Source organism: Pongo abelii, chromosome 6 (assembly GCF_028885655.2).
Source record: "Pongo abelii isolate AG06213 chromosome 6, NHGRI_mPonAbe1-v2.0_pri, whole genome shotgun sequence".
NCBI classification, from domain to species: domain Eukaryota; kingdom Metazoa; phylum Chordata; class Mammalia; order Primates; family Hominidae; genus Pongo; species Pongo abelii.
In genome coordinates, this window is record NC_071991.2 from 36,767,107 (window position 1) to 36,794,192 (window position 27,086).

The 27,086-nt window shown below is 39.5% G+C and overlaps 1 protein-coding gene across 3 annotated transcripts in view; it reads right to left on the reverse strand.

Moving 5' to 3' along the window:
• Positions 1 to 27,086, reverse strand: part of ABCA13 (ATP binding cassette subfamily A member 13) — a 486,937-nt gene that overhangs the window by 304,397 nt on the left and 155,454 nt on the right. For all 3 annotated transcript variants that reach the window (XM_054559199.1, XM_024249790.2, XM_054559198.1), the window contains 4 exons: positions 20,267 to 20,380; positions 16,965 to 17,055; positions 5,704 to 5,880; positions 4,044 to 4,350 (listed from right to left, as the gene is read on the reverse strand). In XM_054559199.1, coding sequence (XP_054415174.1) covers positions 4,044 to 4,350; positions 5,704 to 5,880; positions 16,965 to 17,055; positions 20,267 to 20,380 — 689 coding nt within the window. The remainder of the gene's footprint in view (positions 1 to 4,043; positions 4,351 to 5,703; positions 5,881 to 16,964; positions 17,056 to 20,266; positions 20,381 to 27,086) is intronic.

Genomic DNA, 27,086 nt, shown 5'->3' on the forward strand with positions numbered 1-27,086 from the left:
ACCTATAGTAGGTCTCTCCACTTGTTGAGGTCTCTTCCCCTTGACTAATTCAGGACACAGCTGCCCCCCCTGCTTATACACTACCAATTTTCCCATCTTACTGGACTATTCCCCAGGTAGCATCTTATATTTAAAAAAAAAAAAAAAAAAAGACTTCTTCCCAAAGAAGAAGTCACTGCTCATTTCTTCCCATTGAGAGCTGTCTGAGTTCACTCTCCAATCCTACCCCACCAAGTCTCCATTCTGTCCACTCTAATTTGGCCGTCATTCTCACCACATCAGGGAAGCTGCTCTCTATGAAGCCCTGGATGGTGTAAATCCAGTAGTTGATTATCTGTCTTTACCTTATTTCACCCATGAGCCACATATGACACACTTGATCACTCCCCTTCCTGGAGTCTTTTGCTCAGCTTGGCCTCCAGGATTCCACACTCTGTAGGTTTTCCTCCTGCCTCAATGATACTTTCTCAATCTCCTCTTCTCATTTACCTCTTCATGGGAGGGGCCCCACACTTGGTCTTGGCCCTCTCTATTTTTCTATCTATACTCCTTCCCATGGTAATATCTTAGAGTTCTAAATGCCATCAAAATGGGGGAGACTTCTAAATTAATAGATCCGTATATTGTCCCAGCCTCCTGAACAAATCTGCCTACTAGACATGTCCAAAGCTGAGTTTCTATCCTTATCCTCCAAACCTCTACCCACAGTTTTTCTATCATAGTTACAGATAATTCCAGCAATCCAGTTACTTGGGCCAAAATAGGGGAATATTCCTTGATGTCTCTCTATCACACCTTCATCAAATCTTTTGGCAATTCTGTTGCCTCTACTTCCTGAATGCAACCAAGAATCTGACCACTTTTTACCAGCTTCTCTGCTACCACACTGGACCAAGCCACCATCATCTCTCACCTGGGTTATTACAACAGCCTTCTAAATGATTTATCTGTCCCACACATACCCCTACAAGCTCTTTTCCACCCAACAGCGTGAGCAAGACTTTTACAGTATAAGTCAGATGATGACATCACTCCTGCTCGAAACTCTCCAGCAGCCTTTTAATACCACTCCAATCACCTGCAACCATACAATCTATGATCAGCTCTTTGACTTCATCTCCCACCTTCTCGCTCTTGTGCACTCTGCTCTGGTGACTCTTCACACATACCCTAGGCCACTCCTACCACAGGGCCTTTGCATGGGGGGTTCCTCTGCCCTAGAACACACTTCCCCTTATGCTTCTGCATCCTGTCAAGTCTTTGTTAAAATGGTACCTTCGTGATAGGGTCTACCCCATCCACATTAACAATTCCATCTTCCCCTCCTAGTGTCCCTGACCCTGCTCATCCTATTTGCCAGCTCCACGGCACTTCCTGCTTCCTATCTTTCAATGCAATTGTCTTCTTAATTGTATTTGTGGCACCTCTGCTTCCCTGGACTGGAAGTCTCACAAAAGCAGGGATTTTTACCTATTTTCTTTACTGATTCACCTATTTTCTTTACTGATTTACTTATTTTCTTTACTTATTCAGTCTAGAGACTGACAAAAATTACATAAAAGTCATTGAATAAATTCATAAATTAATGAATATGTAGCTCATTCAGTAAGCAGGTGGAAACTGCTAAAAAAATTTTAATAAACATTTTCTACAGTACAAACTGTGCTTTAGGATTTTTACTCAAGTGACTGAGTTCTTTCGAGATCTCAGACTGTGTTTCAATCACTGCAGGTACTCTAAGCCCTCAAGAAAGGGAGACTTTGAAACTAGAGATAAAAGATCGATATAGCACAGTGAGAAATCTCAAAGATTTAAATATTTCAGAGAATTAAAATACTTCTTCATCTTTCTCAAAGAAATAAAGCAATACTTCTGAGGAGTTATGTTGCTGTATCCCAGTAGTAGAATAAGAGAGGTAATTCCATGAGATGAGAATCATACCTGGGTATTCCACTCATTCCAACGTTTTAGGCAGGAATGTTTCTCATACATCAGAATTTATCTTCAAGGGGTGAAAAAAGATATGTCTCCATCCATGTCCCTCAATTCCTCCTTTCTAGCTCTCTTGCAATGTCTGTTAGCCATACACTATGATCAGTAGGAATTGAAAACTGGTTATTCAGGCCATTTCTGGATTTCCATCAATACATTTGTAGGAGTGTACGCTGTTCTTCCCATCGTGCCTTCTTGGGAAATAGCCTATGTCAGAGTGGACAAAGTAAACCCCCAGTCTCCTCCTGTGAACCGGAGCAGAGGGAATTGTCATGTTCCCATCTACGTAATCACAACCCTCCTCTTTCATGGGTGGAGATCATAGCATACTTTGGAGCTAGAAGGAGACTGTCTGAATGCAATAGATTTCGGGTTTGCCTTTAGAAAATGAGCAATAATAAAACATCGGCTTCTCCCAGTATCTAACACAGATTACTAATTCTCAGAGCTCTCAGGTGTTTGCACTGGGTATGCAGCGTTTGTGCATGACAACTAGCCAACAACAGCACTTTTCTTGGATTCTGCTCCTGCTGCTATCACCTCCAAGAAAAATGCTTTAGGAGCAGAAAATCATGGGTTGAAAATGTTCATAGCCAAAAATATCATCACTTTGAAAAGAAAGAAAAGCTATCATTTTACAAAGAAAGAAGTTAAGAGGCTTACTAACGGTCTGCCTAACAAGGCAGCCCCTGAGTGAAAATGTCGCCTTAGTCTTTTTCTTCCTGACCTTTTGTTCGCTGCACCACACTAGGCTATCCCAAGATAAGTTCAATCAGGTGGTCTTCAGCCTTTTATCCTCCCACTGTGGGAAAGTTCTTCCTGTACCACCAGCATTTTCATAAAAAATGTGTGGATGTGCTATTATGTATGCAGCATATCACTAGACAGGAAGGAGGGGTCAAGACATCAAGTCACCTATCCTCACGTGTGTGTCACCCAGTCACCTGGAGAGGCAGTCCTGACTTCTGCTTGGTGGTCCATGGCTCTGCCCCAGTCAGGGGTGGGCGGTGCCATGAGTTGTTACTGGCAGTGTTTCGATGAAGGGTGAGTACTTGTCCCTGTTCTCATAACTAAGAGAACTACTGTCCCTGTAGTAGCCTCATGTTGAGCCACTTACTTCCTAGTGTGCTTTTGAGAGAGGGTAAGAAGGTGGTACCTTCCTGAGGCCCTACATCAGAGCCAGCATGCAGGGATTGCAAATGAATGACCTACATTATCCAGAGCCAGGCCAGCTGTGGGAGCAGGATGCTTATGAGAACAGTATGCACCATGAGGAAAGTAAGAAATCCAGGCTGAGCCCCACAGCTCACAGCAATACGGCTCACCCCGCTTTGGTGAGCTTTGAAGTTTTTTCATTGTCTGACCCTGCCAAGGTGTCCAAGCTCACCCTCAGGTTCACTGAGCCCCAGTCCGACCATAGTCTCCAGTCCTCTCTGCAAACATCCCCTGCCTGGCCTCCCTGATGGCTGTTTTAATGCCTCCATGATGTCCCCTCCAAGTCCTCTTGTCCAGCTGCTCCAGCCCTTCACTGAGCTTCCCCTCTTCCTGTAGATGTCACCAGCCAAATTACACAATCGAACTCCTAAATGTTCTCATATTACTTCATGGGTACCCAAGCCATGATCAAGGCCTGTATGGAATCCCTCGCCACCCTGTCCAGTACACAGCCTATGTCTAAGGATTTGCACTGCAGAGAAAATAACCTCCCTCAGTTTTCCCAAGGTTAGATAAGTGGAGTCTTTTGTTGGACATGCACAACCCTTGTGAATGTTATTCATCAAATTTATTCTAAGTGTATTTAAAACTATAGATGATGCCTGATGTCAAATTTAAAACTTCACTTGATTGTACTATCTCAACCATTATATTTCTTCTACCTGAAGAGTACAAGCATATAAAAAAATGAACCTCACGAAATTAAAAAGTGGCAAGTGAACTTTTTTAACAGTTCTTTTTGAAATAACCATAGAAAAACTCAGAGCTTTCTCTCCTCAGCTTGCCAAATGCAAGGCCCTTCTCACTGTCGGTGGCTCCAGCCCCAGGCTACTCACAGATCGCTGGTATGGCAGGGGTAAGGGGCCGCCTGAGTCTGTGCTGCTGGTTCCAGAGCTTCCTGCCCAGTCTGCACCAAAATGATGGCTCTTTCGATCATGTCTTGCAGTGGGACAAAGACGTAGTTATATTTGAACCCATCAGCTGGTAGATTCTGAGGGTGGAACTTCCAAGAAGGGTTTTTTACCACATCTGTTCGCACGCTGTATAACACATTGGTCCGGATTGTGTATGAGACATGAGGTGGCAGTTTGGCAGACTCTGATCTGAAGTTCTTGTCGAATAAGGAATTGTTGAAAATGATACCTAGTGGCAGAAGAGGAAAAACGAAGCATTACGACACTATAGGGAGTGGCTCAAACCACATCTACACTGGGTGAGACAGGAAAGTTGCAGGAGCCTGAGACTCACAGCCCTGCAGACTCAGAGCCTGAGCCCCCAGGGGCAAAGCTGACTTTCAGTCACACAGGCAATTTGTGGTAAGCCTAAACCAAGATCTCTTAATTCCCTGTCCAGTGCTGCTTTGTATTTTTTCATAAAAGCAAACTGTGGTATAATCAACAGAAAGAAATTATTTGTTAGATGTTTTTTACAGGGATTTTTTCTCTTGATTGCAGATGTTAACTCAATGTGCAGAATCCATCTCTTTGGGGTTACTTATCATTCATAACTTAAATACATGGATTCTATTTTATGCCACATGGATTCTTTGAATTGCATGCATAAAGCCTATCACAGCTAAATCGTGTCCCTTACTAAATTCATATGTAGAAGTCCTAACCCCCAGTACCTCAGAATGCGACTATATTTGGAGATAACATTTAAAGTGTAATCAAGTTAAAATGAGGGCCATTAGGGTATGCCCTAACTCAATATGAAGGTGTCTTTATAAAAAGAGGGAAACTTAAACACAGAGAAATACATAGAGGGAAGATGAGGTGCAGAAACCCAGGGAGAAGATGGCCACCTACAAGCCAATGAGAGAAGCCTAGAGAAGATTCTCTCCTCACAGCCCGCAGGAAAAACCAGTGGATGTCTCCATCCGAAATATCTAGCTTCCAGCACTCTAAGACAATAAACTTCTCTTGTTTTAGTCTGCGATACTTTGTTACAGCAATCTTAAAAAACTAATACAAAACCTCAATTAAAAATAATTCAATGTGTATTCCAAAAGAATATGAGAGCACCACCATATTTATCTTGAATGGGCGAACAATTAAATAATGGAGCAGAGTTGGCCATTGCCTACTCTCCGACCCAACCAGGATATCAAGATACTCTGATAAAAGGAAAGTTGATGCAGGAAATTAGAGTATAACTTTAATCGGGAATAATATAACTTATGATGTGAGATTTAACCAGAACATGATGTCATAAAAGGGTAAAAGCAGATGCAGTAAATAGCATTGGTCCTAGGATGGTGAAAACGTTATTAGTCACTATGGCATAAGGTACAACTTTTCATTAACCAAGGCAAATATTTCTGCTTCATTTTATGTTTTATCTAAGGCAAATAGTTCTGCTTTATTTTATGTTTTATCTGGAAAGGATTTCTTTTCTTTCTGAGCTATCATAAGACACCTTTAGGGAGAAACTCCCAAAATGATAACTTACAGGAGTTGACATCTTGGTGAACATATTTTTTCATTGAGTACTTACTGGCCAAGAAGCTGTTCTCCTGCAAGAGTTCATGTGCTTTAGTCTCCAGGATGTCGACAGACTGCACAGCCTGGAAACGGTTCAGTGCCACGCAGGAAGAGAGATTGACCAAGATGCTGCCCAAGAAACGGAAGCGTCCAGCACCTGCATGGTTAAACATCTCATCCAGCAGCCCTCCTGAGGAAAGCGAACAGATTAGGACAGATCAACTTCTGTTTCCCCCCAGTGCTTACCACTCATATAGTGGAGATTGTGCAAATGAATTTGAAAATGAATATGAATTCTTCCACTAAAAAATTGCTCAAAAGGGTCAAATTTTGGTCATACGTGAAATTTGGCACTTACTTGCTGAGTGTAAACTCTCCCCTTTTATACGCATGCTCTGTAACACTGATACTTACGTGTACATGGAAAAAAAAACAGTTAAAGCACAAAGGGTAATACAGCAGCCTAAGGAAACACAGTTGGAGACAACAGGATAAATAACAGAAGGAAAGTCTACATGTGATAGGAAAAGACCCTCTCACAGAGAGCTCAGGGGAAAAAAAAAGTTCCAACATGGAGTCAAGTAATTCTAAGAAATACATGCCTTCCCTGAGGCAGTCATTTTGGGAAAGTCATTTTATTACATTAATTTTGCAAAAGCCATTATCAACGAGCATGGACACTGAGGAAACCAAATCCTTGTATAGTCTTTGTCCTGGATCTGTGCATTCGAAACATAAATAGAGAAGCAGAGTAAAGTCGCAACACCTTGGCTATGAATGCTGACACCAAATATTTTCAGGGCAAAAGGCTGAGGATATCTCAGTATTTTCACTCTGGTTTCAGGAAGGAGCTGGAAAAACCAAATGATCTAGAGCAAGGCAGTGTGGGAATGCCCAGAATATGACCTCAAGAGGGAAAGCAGCAGGAAAGATGTATGGTGACAGACAGCAATCTATCCCTGGCCCTGTGTGCAGTCACTGCTTCCTGCTGGCCTTCCTGTATCTCACTGACCTCCTGAACACTCAACTTTCCAAATGACGTGAGCTGCTCCCTGTGCTCACTTCCACCCTCCATCAAAGCTTGGAGCCTACCTGCCATCCTGTGGGCATTTGGCCCCGGACATGGCAGCATCAGCACCCACTGATGGCTGCCTCTGCCTCTCATGCTTGCTTCCCTCCTCTACTGGTTTCCCTGCTCCCAGATCCTCCTTGCTTCCAAGGTTTCTGGATTAAGTCTGGGCTTTGCTTGCTTAGCACCCTGCCCATGTTTGAAAGGGGTGTTGGGGCTCTGTAAAGGGGGGCCAGCCCTGAATAAGAAATTACATGAAGATCCATCTCCATCATCCTGAGGTCTGTAGAAAAATCAGTTGACATGTCCTGGCCTCAACCTCTTCCCTGGTAAGGAAAGATTAGTTTCCATCTGCCAATTTCAGATGGATGAGAACATGTAAGCTTCCAAACAACATCAAGAAGTGTCGGGCTCCTTCTGCCCTTCATCCCCTCAACCTACATTGCACAGTTTCTCAAAGAAAAGACTGTTATTCATTATGCTGTAACTGCTGTTATTATGTTCCAGTAATTTACAGATCTCAGGCCAAGACATGAGTGTAAGGATTTGGGAAGGCTGGATTTCTGATAACTAAGCTTTTGCTAAATATCTACAATAATAGTGAAGTGTCATTGTATGAGTGTCAGTCTTGTGCCAGGTACAATTCTGAGCATTGTGTATTGTCTCACTGAATCCTTATATCCATAGGGAATTGTTAGTGGCATGCTCATTTTAAAATATAGGAATTAAGGCACAAAGAGTATAAGCAACCAGTAAGTTTCAAAACCATGATTCAAATACATGCCATCTAGCTTTGGGGTCCACCTTCTTACAAATACACCAGGCTGCATTTATATTGAGTGGAACCATATGAAACTTCTACTTACTGTGTGTTAAAAATATTCAAACATCAGGAATTCCAGACAGCCCTGCCTAACACATAGTATAAGAATTACATGATCTGGAATTCAAAGAATTGGGTTCTTGATTCCACCAAATATTGTAGGGCCTTGAAAGAGCCAGTCTCTAAGCCTGAGATTTATCATCTATATTTTAGAAAGGATGAAAATCTTGGTACCATTTTCCAGAGAGAAATAAAAAATATAAAAAAGGCATAAAGCCATTTAGTAAAGAAGATCAATTAACTATTGCCATCAGAGCTCACACACACATCTCATAGAAATCCTCCTGTAATTCCCAATTTGGTAGAGCCTGAAGGCCTGGTTAAGTTAAGACCATCAAACTGAATTCATAGAAGAATAAAACACGCTCATTGGAAAAATCAGTGAGAAGAGAATAGCTCAAGCCAGAGTTCTCAAATGGCGTCAATAGCACAAACATGTAATTGCACAGCAGTTTTCATTTCTCATTTAGTTTTATAGTCAACACTTTCTAAGGTTTAAGGCAGAAAAGGACCTTTGGCTGTTTGGATGACACAATCAAAGAGGAGCTAGAAGGATCCACAGCGTCAAGTTTTCTGCCTCAGAGTGTCATGAGTCCCCGGGGTTCCCCGACTGGGACACAGCATCTCAGAGTTCCTTGGAAAAGTTCTGAGCCTCTGAGCCACTGTAAGGCACACCAGTGAGGCCTTTCCCTCAGCAGTGACGTGGAAGGATTAGAGGGTGGCTAGCAGTCTAGTCCAGCCCACCTCACTCAACAAGAGGTCATGTGGCTTGGTTTAAAGAACTTATCTTGGCATGGTGCCCATTTGGCCTGGAGATAGGGACATAGGCTCTCCACCGTCTACTTGGCCTTGTGGACTATGGGTCAAATGGAGTTGGGTGCCTGCTCACCACCCCTCAGTGGGCATCTAAGGCTGAATAATCCTCGTCCTCTTTATGAAAGGGAAATGATAATCATCTGCTCAATGGTCTTTTTCCAAAGATGAAGTAGAATAATGTGTAACATGCTTGACACTGTGCCTGGCACATAGAGAGCACTCAATAACTATTTCCTAGTATCACAATTATTAATACACTATATAAAATTGTTTCCAGTAGAGGAGGAGATAAACTCCACTGCCTTTATCTTGCTTTAAGACTCCAATAACAGTTCAGGTAGCACAGCACAAAGCAATGTCCTGTGCGGCAGGGGAATTTCCAGATTTCCAGCCCCACCTCCACCTAACCAAAATGAAACACTCAGCATCCCAATTTATGTGCTGTGGGAACACAGAGGGCCGGGGCTGGACAGCTGGCCTGGACTGGCTGATGCGGAGCCAGTGCTGACACCAGCAGTTCTTAACATTTCTTGTCTGTTTTCTCTATCTATTTCCTTCTTTAAGATGGCACCAAATTTCTGAACCAGCCCTTGGCTGGTGACTCCAGCATACTGTGCTGACGGTGCCTTGTTGCATTGCACTTCTCAAACTACTCCACCCAGGGAGGAGGGTGGATACAAGAGTGTGCAAGAAGAAGACAGGATCCTCGATGAGCCTTGAGAAGGTGAAAATTCCATGAAATAACTGATTTTTGTGTGTGAAAATGTTATATTGTACTAGTCTACTCATTTGTTTTAGTATATAAAATTATGTCTCATTTTCCCCAAAATGTTGCTGCAAAAGTGATTCCTTTGGACATTTCATCATGTTTACTCCACGATTTTCCATGGGCCCTGGAACACTGCCTAGTACCTGCTAGAAGTATTGAGGTATCAGGTTCTGGAGACACCAGTGCTGTGAAATGCTACTGTAATGACTGCTATTTATGGGGTATGCAATGGCTGTGATGAAAACTCCCTTGAGGGTTCTTCTGATTTCTAAATAGTGTGGGTATGAGGCTAAACTTGGATATTCTTATGGGCAATTATAGCCATGGGAGGAGTCAAAAAGCAAGACCCATGAAATACATGGGCTGGGGTAACCTGGTTTAGGAACATAGAAGTGGCATTGACCCCTGCTGTCACTGCTCCAGGAGTGCAGGTCACTGGTGCTTCAAAGCTGACAAGACATGGCTTTGCTCCCATGGCAATTGCACTATTTATCTTGTTTTACATTAGATAGTTATTTAATCTGTAAAAGTTTCACTTTCTTCATCTGTAGCATAAGAAAAGCAAAATTACCCATGAAATTGTTGTGAAAAGTAAATGTAGTTGAAGTTTATATATACACTATAAACTGATTTACAATAAGTGCTAACTATTATCATGTAACAGCTATAAGGAGAGAGCGAGGCTCCAACTAAATATCTTTAATTAAGTTTTCTGCATGAAAGTAAGCAGAACAACTAGAAAATAGAAAACCAAAAAGTATATTGTGCATTGTGGGGGGCTTTTTTTTTTAATGGAGAAGTGGAGATTGTTAAATTTCTCAGTGTAGGGCAAACTGGAGACATTTTTCTACTGTATCTATATGTTGCTGACCATTTGTTATTTGGAACAGGCTGCATTATAAACTTGCCTAGTAAGCGTGGTTAGACAATTTAACTGCATAAAACAGCAGATGTTAAACACAGTGAAGAGTGACTTGGTCTCACTATAGTGTGACTTTCATTATCTTCCAGTAGCAGAATTGAAACTGCTTTGGAGAAGGCTTTAAGCTTTCTTATCATGCATATAATTGGGAGACATAGGTACATCTTACAGCCATGCATCACTTAATCATGAGGACGCATTCTGAGAAATGTGGCATAAAAAGGCAGCATTAGGCAATTTCATCACGTGTGAACATCACAGAGTGGACTTATACAATCCTAGATGGTACAGCCTACTGCACACCTAGCTGTATAGCACAGCCTATTGCTCCCAGGCTACAAATCTGCATAGAATGTTATTGTACTGAATGCTGTAGGCAATTGTAACACGATGGTAAGGATTTGTTTATCTAAACATATCTAAACATAGAAAAGGTATAATAAAAACATGATATGAAAGATTTTATATGGTATTAAATGATACACTTAGATTGAGTACTCACCAATAAAGCTTGCAGGCTGTAAGTTGCTCTGATGAGGCAGTGAGTGGTGAGTGAATGTGAAGGCCTAGGACATTACCGTACACTTTATAAACTTTATACACTTTGTAAACACTGTATACTTAAGCTACACTACATTAAGCTACACTAAATTTATTTTTTAAATTTTTCTTCAAAAATAAATTAACCTTAGATTACTGTAACTTTATACCTCATAAACTTTTTAGTTTTTTAACTTTTTGACCCTTTTGTAATCATACTTAGCTTAAAATACAAAATACATTGTACAGCTGTACAAAAATATTTTCTTTATATCCTTATTCTATGAGTTAGCTTGTTTTTATTTTTAGGGTTTTTTTTTCTTTTTAAATTTTTTTGTTAAAAACTAACTCACAAAACCACATATTAGCCTAGGCCTACACAGGGTCATTATCATCAATATCACTTTTTTCCACCTCCACCTCTTGTCCCACTGGAAAGAGGTTTTCAGGGCACTAACACACGCAGAGCTGTCATCTCTTGTGCTAGCAATGGATTTTTCTGGATACCTCCTGAGGGACCTACTTGAGGCTGCTTTACACTTAACTCATAAATATATATATGAAGTACACTCCAAATTGAATTAAACATATACACCAATAATAACGGTAGTTTATTATGATGACCAAGTATTACGTGCTGTACATAATTGTGTGTGCTAAACTTTTATATGATTGGCAGTACAGTAGGTTTGTTTACACCAACTTCCCCACAAACAGGTGAGTAATGTGTTGTTCTACAATGTGATGACAGATACAAAGTTACTAGGCAGTAGGAATTTTCAGCTCATTATGACCTTATAGGAACATCATCATGTATGCAGATCAATGTTGACTAAAACGTTATTATGTGGCATTAATTGCAACTTAGAAAAGCAGCTCCACACAAAAACTCTTAGGTCTTAGGACACCGGGCAGATCTCCCTCCTCTGGGAGGAAAGAAGCAGTATGTTTGTTGGGTAGTAGTTCCTACACAATGGACTAGATATAATAAAAATAAAATGTGGTCTAGTATTAACTGCATGTTCCATCACTTTGGAGACCTTGAGTATGCTCCCCAACCTAAATGATGAGGGCACTGCTATGAGAGAAAGATGGATTACAGAGGACAGGACATGAATGGGCGAAGCCTCTGGTGAGAGTCCTAGAATCACAGCTCTTATTGGGTTGCTTCATCTCACAATATTTAGGAAAAATGAGCCAAGAAAAACACATAGGGCCCATGGAACAAGAGGCGTGGTAAACAAACACAGGCTACTTTAAGTCTGAAAGGGCAAAAACAGTACTGAGGTTCACATATAGGTGGATATAAAACAACATAGTATAAAATTCTACACTAATGTGGGGCCAAGCTCCAGATAATAATATAAGTTAACGATTGTTCCCCATTCAATGTATATACCTGAGGACCCTAGACATGGCAGGCATCAGCCAAAACAGACCAGAGGATTTGACATTCCAATGTGTCTCCTGCTGAAATTTGTTTTCAAGAAGTGACTCCATCTTATTGCTCTAAATGAGAGTTTCTCAACCTAGGCCCTACAGACACTTTGGGCCCATAGTTCCTTGCTGTGGAGGGCTGTTCTGTGCAGTGTAGGATGTTTAGCAGTACCCCTAGCCTCTACCTGTTAGGTGGCAGTAGCTGTGACCAGATGTGACAACCAAAAATATCTCCAGACATAACCACACATCCCTTGGAGGACAAAATCATCCTCAGTTGAGAACTACTCATGTGAACTGAGTCACAATAACTTCTACTCACCAAAACACTTTCAGTCTGGTTTTAATGCCTCACTCATAATGTCACCAAACATTTAAGTGAACCCTCCAACATGAAAGAGAGAATTCAAAATAAACAAATGGAAAACAGTAATAGTAATTTTTAAATAAACTAAAGTTAAAATAGCATTATTTTTATAGAGAGGTAAAAATATCAAAGAAACGATGACAAGAAAACTCCCCTTAATTGAAGAGCCATCGTCTTCAGATTGAAAGGCCATATTGAGGAAACCCCCACTTAGTGTAATGGAGGACAACATGGGGCAGAGGAAGTTTCCTTCCAAGAACAACCAGAAAATATGAATGGCCTTTAAAAAATATATACAAAGACTTTAGTTTAAAAGTTTAAAAAAGTCTACACATTGGGTACAGCGTACACTGCTCAGGTGATGGCTGCGCTAAAATCTCAGAAAGCACCACTAAAGAACTTATCCATGTAACCAACCACCACCTGCTCCCCAAAACCCTACTGAAATTTAAAAAAAAAAAAAAGAAAATCTATATAAAGACTTTAAAGAGCTACCAAGGCAGCAAAAGCTCAAAGGTCAGAGATGCAAGAGAAAAGAGAACCTTGGGAAGCCTGGTATTTGGTCCTGCCAAAAACTGAGAGGCTGAGTCTCCAGTGGTCCACGGGACTTTGAGCTCTGGATCTACACGGGCCCTAATCGATATCAGCTTTATAGGTGAGATCCCCACCCCACCCAAATAGGGCATCTATCCAGGAGTACAGGAAACTGGAAATTTCCCTACTAAGGCTGGAGTCTACCTCCATCAATCCACTCCATCCCCAACTGGATTAGGAAAACATGGCCCTGCCCTAGCTCTCTGCCAGAAGTAGGAAAATAATGTTATGTAGAGGAATATAGCACTATCAGAAGACTCAAATTTATTTCTACAATTTTCCATTTATAATGTCTGGTTTCAATTTTTTTAATCCTTAATATTCCTGGAGACAAGACAACAAAAACAACCAAAAAAACAAGAGAAAAATAGACTTAAAAAATACCCACAAAAGACAAGTATTAAAGCTCACAAACATGCATTTCCAAAATGTGAGTATTGTGTCCAAAATTAGACGAAAATAGATTTTCACCAGAGAGCTAAAAACTATTTTAAAATAATAAAATTTAAATTTTAAGTGGAAAATGCAACAACTGAAATGAAGAACTTCATTGGTATATTCAATAGCAGATTAGACCCAGCTGAAGGGAGAATTTGTCGATTAAAAAACTAGTAAGAAAAGAAATCACAAACTGAAGTATAAAGAGAAAATAGGTTAGATTATATAGAAAAGGATATAAGAAGCATTGAACACTGTGAAAAGTTTTCATCGTGTTTAGCTAGAGTTGCAGAGGAAAGCAGAGAGAGAAGTGGTCAGAAGCAATGCTTCAAAAGATAGTAGCCAAGACTTTCCCTAAATGTAAGATATTTGGCCACTGATTCAAGAAATGTTACAGAGCCAAAAGAGGATTCTCGTAAGAAACCATACCTAAGTAAGTCACAGAAAAACTTCTGGAAAGAAATAAAGAAGTAAAAGAAGGGGGAGAGGCTGGAAGGAAGATAATTTAAATACAAACAAAGGAAAATATAAATGTCTCAAACAAGTCCTCAATAGAAAATACAATACAGCCTTAAAGTATATAAAGCCTAAGTATATAAAGTATATAAAGCCTAAGTATATAAAGCCTAAGTGGATGGAACCTCGAGGAGAAACTAGGCAATCCCACAATCATAATGAGAAATGTAAACACACACCTCTTAAGAGCTGATGGAACAACGAAGACAGTGAGGATGCTCAAGACGACACTCAACAATATAGGAACCAAAACTGACCCTGTGTGCAAGGATTGAGTGAGTCTCCATAAATGTTAAACAAATGAAATCATATTAGCAAAGTACATTCTCTGACCACTGTGAAGTAAAGCCGAAGTCATTAACCCAAAGATAAATAAATAATACCAAATATTTAGAAATTAAGCTACAGACCTTCAAATAACCTAAAGGTGAAAAAAAAGGAAATTACACCACATGTTTAAAATATGTTTAATTGAATGAGAGTGAAAATACAAGATATCAAAACTAGTGAGATGCAGTTAAGGTAATGCCAGAGGGAAGTGTCTAGTGATGAGTGTATATATATATATATATACACACACACATATATACACATATATATACACACATATATACACATATATATACACATATGTATACACATATATATACACACATATATATACACACATATATATACACATATATACACATATATATACACACACATATATATATACACATATATATATATCAGAAAAGAAGACAAGGTGGACGTCAATAATTTAAGTATTCATCTCAAGAAGTTACCAAACACACACACATACACACACACAGGTTAAAAGGATAAAACCAATAGACAGCAGAAATCAATGAAATCAAATGAAATATAAAATAAATAAGCAAGGCCAAAAACAGTGAGTTTTTTTTAAGACTAATAAAAATTGATAACCCTCTGACAAGACTGATTAAAAGCAAAAAGGAGAGAGAAAAGAGATACAAAATTATTGGTAATGAAATAGGGGATATTTCTACATATCATTCAGATGTAATTTTACTTTACTGAGTAAAATCACTCAGGAATTTTTTCTCTCATTCTCTTTTTCGGGATGACACTGATTAATATGAACCCACAAAACATGACAACAAAACAAAAATGAGGACCTAGAGCCCAGGAATCATGGTATCCACCCCAGGAGAGCAGAGCAGAGAATTCCTAGGAAAGCAGGCAGGTGCTGGCAGGAGCAGGCAGCCTGCCCAGGAGGAGCGTGGTAGGGGGTCTGGGTGGCGTCTGCACAGACAAAAGGACTCAACATAAAGGTGATGTGTTGGCACACAGGAGGTGGGAGCAATGGAGAACAAGTGTTTCATGTAGTAGCAAGAGAGCATGAAACTCTAGGAAAAGGGAAACATGGTAAATAAGGGAATATCATTATAATGCATAGCCTGACTCTGCACTGAACAACATTTACCTCCTCATACTGTTTTATGACAACTAAAATGGTCATATTACCATAGTGGGAGCAACTGATCAGGGAAATGATGTAGTACAAAACTAAATCTGCATCTTTCAGAACAGGAAATCAATTGATAATTCCTGTAACAAATAAATCAAGAAATACTGCCATAGGTGTATCAGTTAGAAATGTAAGGACCAATCCCAAAGAAATTCCTAAGTAATTTTAAATTCATGCTATGGAGTGAAATGGAAGGCAGAACTAGATGAAGGGACTTTTTCTTAGTAACAGTCAATATTTATGGATATGAAAGACTTTTATAATAATCTTAATTTTTGAATAGGAAAACCTATTCAAAAGTAGTGTTGGCTAAGCAGCAACGTGTTGAACAAACGTGGCTTAGGTACGATTCACACTCTAAGACATCTGCATAAACACTAGCACCACGGTAGATGCAAACTCAGGAGACATCTGTGTTACACACAAGAAATCCCTCAGACCCATGTCAGTCCTTGGTTCCAGCAACAGAAGATGGGGACACTGTTATTATAAGCTTTCCAGTGCTACTTCTTCTTTTAAAGATGTTTTAATTAATTGAAAAAATTATGTAACACATTTAAAATATGAAACATTTTAAAATATGATTAACCTTTCTGAAGTAAAATATTAAGTATTATATTCACCAGAAATTTTTTTAAAGGCAAGTATTATATTATGCCGAATAAAATGTCTTGCCTTCCTCTAACTTTCATATGTAAGGCAGATCCAAAACCCTTTCCCATGTACAAGCAGAGTGTGAGGGAGCCAGGGACCTGGAACAGCCTGACACCCATCCTTCCTCTGACTCCAGGTCCCCACCAACTGGGTTAGGCTCCTGAGAGCTTCCCTGGCAGGGCCCTGATTGCTGATTTTGCCACAGTGTTGCAGTTTCTAAGCATGGTCATCTTCTCTGCACTGCATGGTGGAACAGGAATATTTTATGCCCCTCTATGGATTATTTCATGGGACTGGTTCTCCTCGTGTGTCCAGCAAATGTTTGTTAAACACCTAAATGAATTCACAGATTCATCAGTTTCAGAGGTACAATAAATGTTTACTGATAGGTAATGTTTTTATCTGAGCTTCCCATTTTCAAATCCATCCCATGGCTTTCAAGTTACTTTTAACTCAATAATAATAATAATTTCTTTTATAAACTTGTTTTGTAATTCACAATTCTTGTATTTGAATCAGAAAACTTCCTTTTTAACTAGGTTGTTTACTAGTTCAGTCCTGAATCAGTGAATCAAAAAAACTTCAGGCATGAACAAACTTTGGGGTGTGTTTAGTTTAAGCCCTTCAGGATCCAGATAAGAAAATAGAAACTGAGAGAGGAAAAAGGACTTGCTGGAAGTCACCTAGCAACGTCATGGCCCAAGGGGGAGGACCCACCCAACTGGCAGAGCCATTTGGGCAAAAGAACACTACTATGCCCATCAGCACACTTACCGTATGTCTGGAGTTTTTCAGTAAGTTTGTCTACATCAATGTGCAACTGGTTTTCTACAAAGTTTCTCACAAATTTGTTTCTCAGGGCCTCCTAAAGAAAAATAATATAGCTTAACAGAAATAATTGCATTATTTCATAGTATTGAATAATACTTATCAGACTTATACAAAGTTTCATTACAAAGGAACAAGGCACATAAACTGAATCCACTTAAAAGAAGTTTTTTTTTCTTGTTTTTTTTTCCTTTTCTTTCTTTTTCTTTTCCTTTATTTATTTATTTATTTATTATTATTATACTTTAGGTTTTAGGGTACATGTGCGCAATGTGCAGGTTAGTTACATATGTATACATGTGCCATGCTGGTGCGCTGCACCCACTAACTCGTCATCTAGCATTAGGTATATCTCCCAATGTTATCCCTCCCCCCTCCCCGGACCCCACAACAGTCCCCAGAGTGTGATGTTCCCCTTGCTGTGTCCATGTGTTCTCATTGTGCAATTCCCACCTATGAGTGAGAATATGCGGTGTTTGGTTTTTTGTTCTTGTGATAGTTTACTGAGAATGATGATTTCCAATTTCATCCATGTCCCTACAAAGGACATGAACTCATCATTTTTTATGAACAGGATAACATCTTATTAGGACCTTACCTTGAAAAACAAAATCAACAATTATGAAAATTTATGTTGTAGTTGTAATTATGTATTAATACTAAAAACAAAGAATGAATGACGTGGTTTGTTTTTGGCAAAATTTTCTAACGAACCTTTATATGAACCTTTCTATAAGATTCTTTCCTCTCCGTTGCATGGCCTTCCCCACCAGTTATAAAGAGAGGGTCATCGTTATGAAAACTCTGAGGGAGGATTTCAGAATTTCCCAAACCCTCTCTCAATGTTTGGCTATTCATCTTCGGAAGCATCTTTCATTGCTTCATCTGTACCATTCTTCTCTCATTACTATTGATGGTTGTGACTTTGCCTCATTTGTCAATGATTGGAGACAAATTGTTTACTGTGGCGAGTTCTCCAAGATTTTTTCATCAACTTCATGACATCTTGCCCCTTTATTTTGCCATTGATATCCATGTACTTGCATTGCACTGCTCGACACTTACAACATACAACAACCAACAAGAAGCTGAGAGGGAAAGATACTGATGTATCCAGGCTCTGCCTCAGGATCAATGACTGGGGATTAATTTTGGAATTTGCCAATTTCTTGGAGAATATTTGTACACTATCCAGATTTTGGTCCAGCACATAACCTAATAACACCGGAGCTCCATATAGGAATTCTCAAATAATATGTACCCTTTGTAATTAGCTCTTTTATTTCTCACATTCACCTTATTACATGTGATGGTTTTAACTAATCTTGTCTAAGGATGACAAGGTTTTATTATGAAAGTTTGGTGTTTGCTTTTCTTTTTTGGAATCTTATTTATCTTCCTTCACTGGACATTCGCTATTTGCCAGTCAATGTGCAGGGTAGTTATTATGCATCTTGTCATTTAATCTCAACAACATCCCCACGAGGTTACTGTTGTCTTTTACTGATGGAATAGGGAAGCAGAGCAAAGTTAGGGCTTTACCCAGAGGCTCTAACCACTCTGTCTAGTGGCAGAACAAGGCCTGGAACATAGACATCGACTACTACGAACCCAAGGCACTGTGAGTTCCATTGAGCATGATCCCAAAGCTAAGAAATAGAGGAACAATTTATGCCATCTTATCCTATGGAAGATAAGTTCTTCAACTGGTTGAACATGTGACTTTGATTTCTGACATGGCTACTTAGTAAGTAGTACTCAGGTACACCATAGACTTCACAAGGAGCTGCCCAATTTTTGAGGCCGAGTTAGGCACTGTTTTATGTTCTCCTAGATCTTCGTACATTCTCAACTTGGTGCTTATAATATTGCATGAGATTATATATAGTTGCAGCAGAGACCTTATCTAGTCTAAAATACTATCTGTCCCATTAACTGCAAAGGTTTGCTGATGTCTGTATTAACTAATTAATCTATGCACAAACAAATTAAAGAAGATTACAATACTAGCTAATACATATGGCCATGGTCGCTGTGAGAATGAACATCGCAGACCTCCAACTACAGGAAACAGAAAGGCAGGGTCCACTGCTGCACTCTGAATCCATGGCACTTTGCCTTGAGGCCACGCCTCCCATGGTCTGTCCCTCACCAATGATCACCACATCAGGCCCACTCCCAGGAGCCACAGGACTCCACTGACATGGGACCCCTACCTTGATAACTGACTTTAGCTCTGTGACTCCCTCTCAGCCTTATCTGATTTCCATTAAATTGCAGGGCCCACCAGGATGCTTCCACCCGACCCTCTCTTTCTCTCCTTTCCTCAGGGTCAGACTTGCATCACCATTGACAACCTTGCTTCCAACCTGTCTAGCTTCTTCTTCCTTTCCTCAGCAGCCATTTCCCAAAATAAAATTATTGCACATGTAATCCTGTCTTGGCATCTGCTTCTTGGAAAACTCAGACTCACACAGTAGCATTTTCTCTGTGTCAAAACCTATTCCAAGGGCTCCATGTATCCTGACCCATTTATACCTCATAACTACTATCGCTTCCTCATTTCTCAGGGAAGAAACCCAAGGTACAGAGAATTTCAGTGACTAGTCCAAGATCACAAAACTGGTGGCAGGGGTTGAGCTGGGAATCAAACTCAAATGATTCTGGCTCCTGAGTCCATACTCTGAACTACTTACCTGGTGGTTAATAAAAAAACTAAACATGGATTAAAATGCAGGCATATTTTCTCATCCTATCAGAGTTAAGGTAAGTTGAAGCTACACAAATGCCCAAAAAATTATTAGGTGATCTACCTGAATTAAAGTTTTACATTAATGATTGTTAGGCTGTAACGGAGTTAGGCCATTCTAAACTGTAAGTCGTTCCTTTTTAAAGTATTAAGTTGTCAATACAGAATATGCAGAAATGATCATTGATTGTTGAATAGACCTGAATTCAAAAATATGCAAACAGTCTAAAAAGCATTAAGCTTAATATAGAATTTAAAGAAAAGGTTACTATTAACAAATTATTAATCATTCTCACAATGATACCATCTTGCATGGGTAAAATACTAAAAATTCACAAAAAGTTTTCACACATCTCTAATTTTATGTCAATTATATGAGTCAACTAGAACCACTATGCCTGATGTGACTCTGTAGAATCTTCTACAGGGCAGCCCTGATGTCTCGGACAGGCCCTAGCAGTAGCTCCCCATCCCTCGGTGGCAAAGACCAACCACTCACCTGCAGCTGGTTGAACATCTGGTCACTTCCACTTCTCTGGAAAAGGCTGGACATTTCCAGCAGTGTTTCTGATAAAGTTTTTAGTTTGTCCACAATATAAAAGGTGTAATTAGCCTGCAAAATGAAGCATATTTGGATATGTCTCTGATTCAGCTGTTATATTAAGATAAATCTTCCAACAAGGACTGTATATGACGTGGCCACCAGAGCAAAGATCTGCCTGCAGGCCAGCTAATGCCTTCCTCAATAACATGAAAAGTTCCAATGCCCTCATGTCGCAGGTGAGTCCTCTGAGACCTCTCTCCTTGACTCTGTCCATCCAGGGGCTACCTGCCTGTTCACTGCTGTCTCGCCAGTGTTAGAGTCACTGCTGGGTACAGCATATATCCCCAGTATATATTGACCAAATTAATCAATGTTTGCCCACATTTCTTCCTCAAAAATACATTCTCAACTAATACTTACTTGTTTTATGGTACCCAACATTATTGAGGATAGAATAAAATTGGTATATTTTTTCATTTATTGCTGCTGGTAGAGTACACTGGCATAAGACTTTTATAAAATAATTTGGTATCAGAAAAACACAGTCACTGATCCATAAAACATGCACATGCTTTACTCTCTCAAGATAAAAGGACTCTATCCTAAGGAAATAGTTCAAATAAAATATAAAGTTATTTCCATGAAGATGTCTATTGCAATATTATTACATTTAATACTGAAAATAGTCGAAATGCCAAAGGGACAATGTTTAAGGAGGGTTTCAGAGTCTAACCACATCTCCCTAGGGTCACTAGGAGACCCTCACAGTGGCACAGGAGCTGAAAAGCAGCCAGCGCAGCAAACAGAGAAAAACTTTGAACTCTCAGCTTCAGCCTTCAATAAAAATAGGGATAGAGGCCGGGAGTGGTGGCTCACACCTGTAATCCCAGCACTTTGGGAGGCCGAGACGGGTGGCTCATGAGGTCAGGAGATTGAGACCATCCTGGCTAACACAATGAAACCCCATCTCTGCTAAAAAATACAAAAAATTAGCCAGGCACAGTGGCAGGCATCTGTAATCCCAGCTACTCGGGAGGCTGAGGCAGGAGAATGGCATAAACCCGGGAGATGGAGCTTGCAGTGAGCCAAGATTGCGCCACTGCGCTCCAGCCTGGACGACAAAGCAAGACTCCATCTAAAAAAAAAAAAAAAAAAAAAAAATAGGGATAGAGATTTTTGTAAGTATTAAGACAAATTAGTATTCCAATACCTTGGCACCAGGCCTGGCACATAGCAAATACTCAGTAAACGCCAGCTATACTAACCAAAATTGCATACAGATATGCAAAGGTTGAATGACATTATTAATGCAACACATGTAGAAGATCTGTAAAATATTTAAAAACTACAAATAGAGAATACACACACACACACACATTAAAATCCCCAGCCAAAATACCTCACATTTCTAACATTCTAGTAACAGAAGGCAGCCAAGCTGCCCCTGCAACACCAACAGGTGTATCAGCTAGGATGACACTGATAATGAACAGCCAGGGAAATGGTTGTTCTTCCCCTGAGGGCAGAGGAACCACGACAAGCACCCAGGAGACAAGGCAAGGAATATTCCACAATATCAAGTGACCTGGCCTGGAAACACTGGCTGCCCCACAGCAGTATGGCTCCTGATGCAACAAAGACCTGGGCTCCTAAGAAGTCCCCTTCTTCTCCAACTTCTGGAGGCTCCATCTCCCCAACATGGAGGCAGCTGGACTGGAGAAATCTCACCTGTCCTTTCATACGGCAGCATCAGGGAGTCCCAGATGCATCAGATAAACCAAAATTAAACTCTTATTGGAACTACAGCACACAAAGTGGGCTAAGATCTGTGTGTTAAGCCTAAGTAGAACGACTACCCACAAAAATAAAAGATTTTCGCATAGGGCTCAAAGTCTCCTATTATATTGCTCAAAATACCCACGATACAATTGAAAACCACCCATTATAAAAATAACCAAAGAAAAGACAACTCGAATTAAGAAAAGCAATCAATTGATGCCAATATTGAGACACATCAGATATTGGAGTAACCTGGCTACTGTTTTAAAGCACCCATCATTAAAAAAAAAAAAAAAAAATGCTTCAACAAGCAATTACAAATTGTCTTGAAGCAAACAAAATAGCAGAAAATCTCAATGAATAAAAAGAAGTTATAAAAAAGAACCACATGGATACTCCAGAAATGGACAATGCAACAACGCAAATACAAGAACTCACTAGATGGTCTCAGTAGAAGAATGGATATGGCAGAGGAGAGAACCACTGAACCTGAGAGTTGATCAATGTGTGGTACCCAATCTGTGCAACAGGGAGAAAGGAGATTGATAGAAAAGTGAACAGAGCCTCAAGTACCTGTAGGACAATAATAAAAATTTCAATATTGGTGTCATTAGAGTCTCTGAAAGAGAGGAGAAACTGAGTGGAACTGAAAGAGTATGAGAGGAAACAATGGCTGAAAAACTTCCTAAAATTGTAGAAATACAAAAACCTACAGACTCAGGAAACTTAGCAAACACTCAATATGATAAACTGAGAGAAATCTACATTAAAGCACACTATAATTAAACTTCTAAAATCTGAACACAATAAAAGCTTTAAAGCAGCCAGAGAACCACGACATGTTACCTCTAGGGAACACCCACTCAAAGGTTAGCAAATCTCTCATCTGAAACCCTGGGAGCCAGAAGAAAGTAGCCTAACATTCATCATGATGTAAGAAAAGAATTGTCATTGTGAATTCCGAATCTAATGTAAATATCTTTTAGGAATGAAGATAAAATAAAGACATTCTCAGATGAAGAAAAACTTTAAAAAATGAAAATATGACAGGGAATCTTGGAGCATTGGGAAGGAAGAAAAAAACAACAGAAAGAGCAGAAATGTGGGTGAATACAACAGACTATACTGTTTTCCATGAGTTTTATGAAATACATTTGATGATTCAAACATAAATCATAACACCATCTGATAGTCAAGATGATGATATTTAAAAGCGGAGAAGGTAAAGGGACCTAAGTCGAAGTGGATTTCCATACCTGGCTTGAAGTGGTAAAATCTCAATGCCAATGAACTGTGGTAAGCCACGTGTGTATGTCTGTATTGTAATATCTAGATCCAGATGTTCTTTGTAAGAACATCATACAAAAAGATACACTCAAAGACAGTATCAATAAATCATTTTTTAGGATAGGTATCCTAAAATCATGTCTTAGGGTGAGGATGCTCAAAAATGTTTAAGTAATCCACAGGAAGGCAAGAAAAGGGAAAGAGAAGACACAATAGCCAAAAGGTGGGAACAACCCAGATGTCCCACAATGTGCAAATGGTTAAAGAACCTGTGGACCATGCATACCAGGGAATGTTATTCAGCAATAAAAATGTATGAACTCCTGAATCTGCACAATATGGATACCACTCTAGGGAATTATGCTAAGTTTAAAAAGTCAATCCCAAATGGTTACAGGCTGTATAATTCCATGTATACAACAATCTAGAAATGACAAAATTATAGAAATGAAGACCTGGTTGGTGACTGGCAGGGGTCAGGGACTTGCGGGGGAGTGGTGTAGGAATTAATGGCTGTGGTTATGAAAGGTAAAGCAAGAGACCCTGCTGTGATGTGGCTGTTCTGCTTCAGTGCTGGTGATGAATACACAAACCTACACAGGTGCTAAGGCTGCATAAAACTAAATACACACACACACACACACACAGTAAAACTGGTGAAATCAGAAGACAAGTGAACTGTATCAATGGCAGAATACTGTTTGTGATACTGCATTATAGGTAGTTTCATGAGATGTTACCATTAGGAAACCCAGTGAAGGGTACACCGATCTTTCCATGTTGTTTCTTACAAATGCATGTAAATCTACAACTGCCTCCAAATTAAAAATTTAATTTTTAAAAGAACATGGAATTCTAAATGAAGAGGTGCCCACTGACCACAGATGGGATTATTTGAGCATCAAAAAAAAAAAAAAAAAACAAAGACTGCAATGGACTGAAATACATTTACCACATTTAAATCTATGAATTCATAATTATATTGTTTAATTAATCACCTTCAGAAGATTATAGGGAACTAATGAGGCTCAGAGCTCATAATCCCAACTAAAAGTGTGTCAGGATTCTCAGATATCCTGTGATTAACGTCTTATTTCCATTTTATTTAATTAGGAGAAATGTCTTGGGGTTTGGTTTCATTTACACCACCTACTAACTTTTAATTTTAGAAAATGATTTATTCCTCTCTTACTTGCAGTTATTCTTTCTTTTAAGATAGAGGAAAATATTAAAATGTGACTAGGTCATAGCCCAAGATATTAGCTCTGGGTTTATTTGTTCTGTTGTTTTCATTATTTTTTGTTATATCAATTATTTTCTTAGTTATATCACCCTCTTCCCTCCTTATTCAGACCTTTTTCTGATTGCATCAAAGGGGAATGAGGCAGAGGAATTTGAAGATTTGAAAAGGAAACAAGTAGACATATTCTGAGTAGATAAAAGAAAAATATTTCTCTTTCACTTGGCCAAAATCAGGAAGGGAAAAACCCACGGATAGAGCATCCCCCGATTCCCCTCAATGCACTTCATACTAATAAGAGCCTGCTTCCTCCCCATCTTGGATAAATGGACAAATGAATGGTTGGGAGGATAGATGAATAAATGGATGAATGTATAGATGGATGGATGGATGGATGGATGGATGGATGGATGGATGGATGGATGTGTCGATGGATGAATAGATAAATGGATGAATGGATTGATGGATGAATGGATAGATAGATGAATAGATGGATGAATGAATGAATAGGTGGATGAATGGATGGACAGACGGATGGATGGATGGATGGATGAATGGATGGATGGATGGATGGATGGATGTGTGGATGGATTTAAATGGATAAATGGATAGATGGATATATGGATGGATGGATGGATGGATAGATGGATGGATGGGTGGATGGATGTGTCGATGGATGAATAGATAAATGGATGAATGGATAGATGAATAGATGGATGAATGAATGAATAGATGGATGGATGGATGGATGGATGGATGTGTGGATGGATTTAAATGGATAAATGGATAGATGGATATATGGATGGATGGATGGATGGATGGATGGACAAACAGATAAATGAATAGATGGGTGTGTGGATGGTTGAATAGATAAACGAATGGATGGATAGATAGATTTGGATGTATGGATGAATGGACAGATGGATGGGTGGATGGATGGATGTGTGGATGAATGAATGAGTGTATGGATAGATAGATGGATGGATGAATGGATAGATGAATGGACAGATAGATGTGTGGATGGATGGATGAATGAAGACATGGATGAATGGATGGATGTGTGAATGGACGAATAGATAAATGGATGAATGGATTGATAGATTAATGGATGGATGGATGGACAGACAGATGAACAAATAGATGAATGGACGGATGGATGTGTGGATGGATAGATAAATGGATGGATGAATGGATGGATAGATGGATGGATGAATGGATGGATGGATGGATAGATAGATCAATGGATGAATAGATAAATGGATGGACGGATAGATGAATGGATGGATAGATGGATGGATAGAAGGCTAGATGGATGGATGAATAGATGTGTGGATGAATGAGTGGGTGGATAGATGGGTGGATGAATGGATAGATGAATGAAGAGATAAATGTGTGGATGGATGGATGGATGGATGGATGGATGGATGGATGGATGGATGGATGAATGAATAGGTGTGTGGATGAATGAATGGGTGGATGGGTGGATAGACGGGTGGATGAATGCATAGATGAATGGACAGATAGATTTGTGGATGGATGGATGAATGGATGGATGGATGGTTGGATGGACAGATAAATGAATGAATTTATTGATAGATAAATGGATAGATGGATGCATGAGTAGATGGATGGATGGATGGATGGATGGATGGATGGGAGGAAAAGAGAAAGGCTGGTCTGTTGCCCCTAAAACAAAAGGGACCTGTGCCCTGACCTTCCCATACAGAGGACATGGCTAGACGGGGCATTTAGAGGGCACACAGCCAGCCCCCCAGGATGTTAACACTCACTTCCAATGCCCTATGTCCTCAATATGGCACACAAATTCAATAGAACATGAAATAACTAGCTTAAAAGACTTCCTGGGATTTTATCTTGTATACACTTTTTGCACTGTACCAAATTCCAAGCCTTCAAAAGGGTTCTACTCTCTCCCCTAGAAGCCCAGTTTCAAATGCAGAGGAAGCATCGTTACTGGTTTTTCAATGTGGACCCCCTGAGTTTATCTATATGTTTCCAAAAACAGATGCATGTGTTGGTATTCTGTTTTTCTTCGCTCATACTATCCACGTTCTTTCTTTGCCTGAAATTCTCTTGAAGATCAGTCTGTAACTGATTCAATCAATTCTGTATTGATGTCCAGTCTCTGTTTCCCATCTCTACTGCTTACAAACAATGGCACAATAAATATCCTTGTTTGCATGTGCGAATATCTGTCTTTGTAGTATTGATAGATATTCCCAACATGGCCTCAAAGACTTCACACGAATATACTCCCAACAGCAATGTATGAGAGTGACTCTCTCCTAATACCTCCAAACAACAAAATATATCAAATTTTGAGGCTTTACCATTTTGATATGATATCTCATTTGTGGATATCTCATTTTGGGGATTTTCATTTCTCTTACTATTACTTAAGTTTGAGCATCTTTTCATTTGTTTAAAGTACATCTTGTGTTTTTTTAT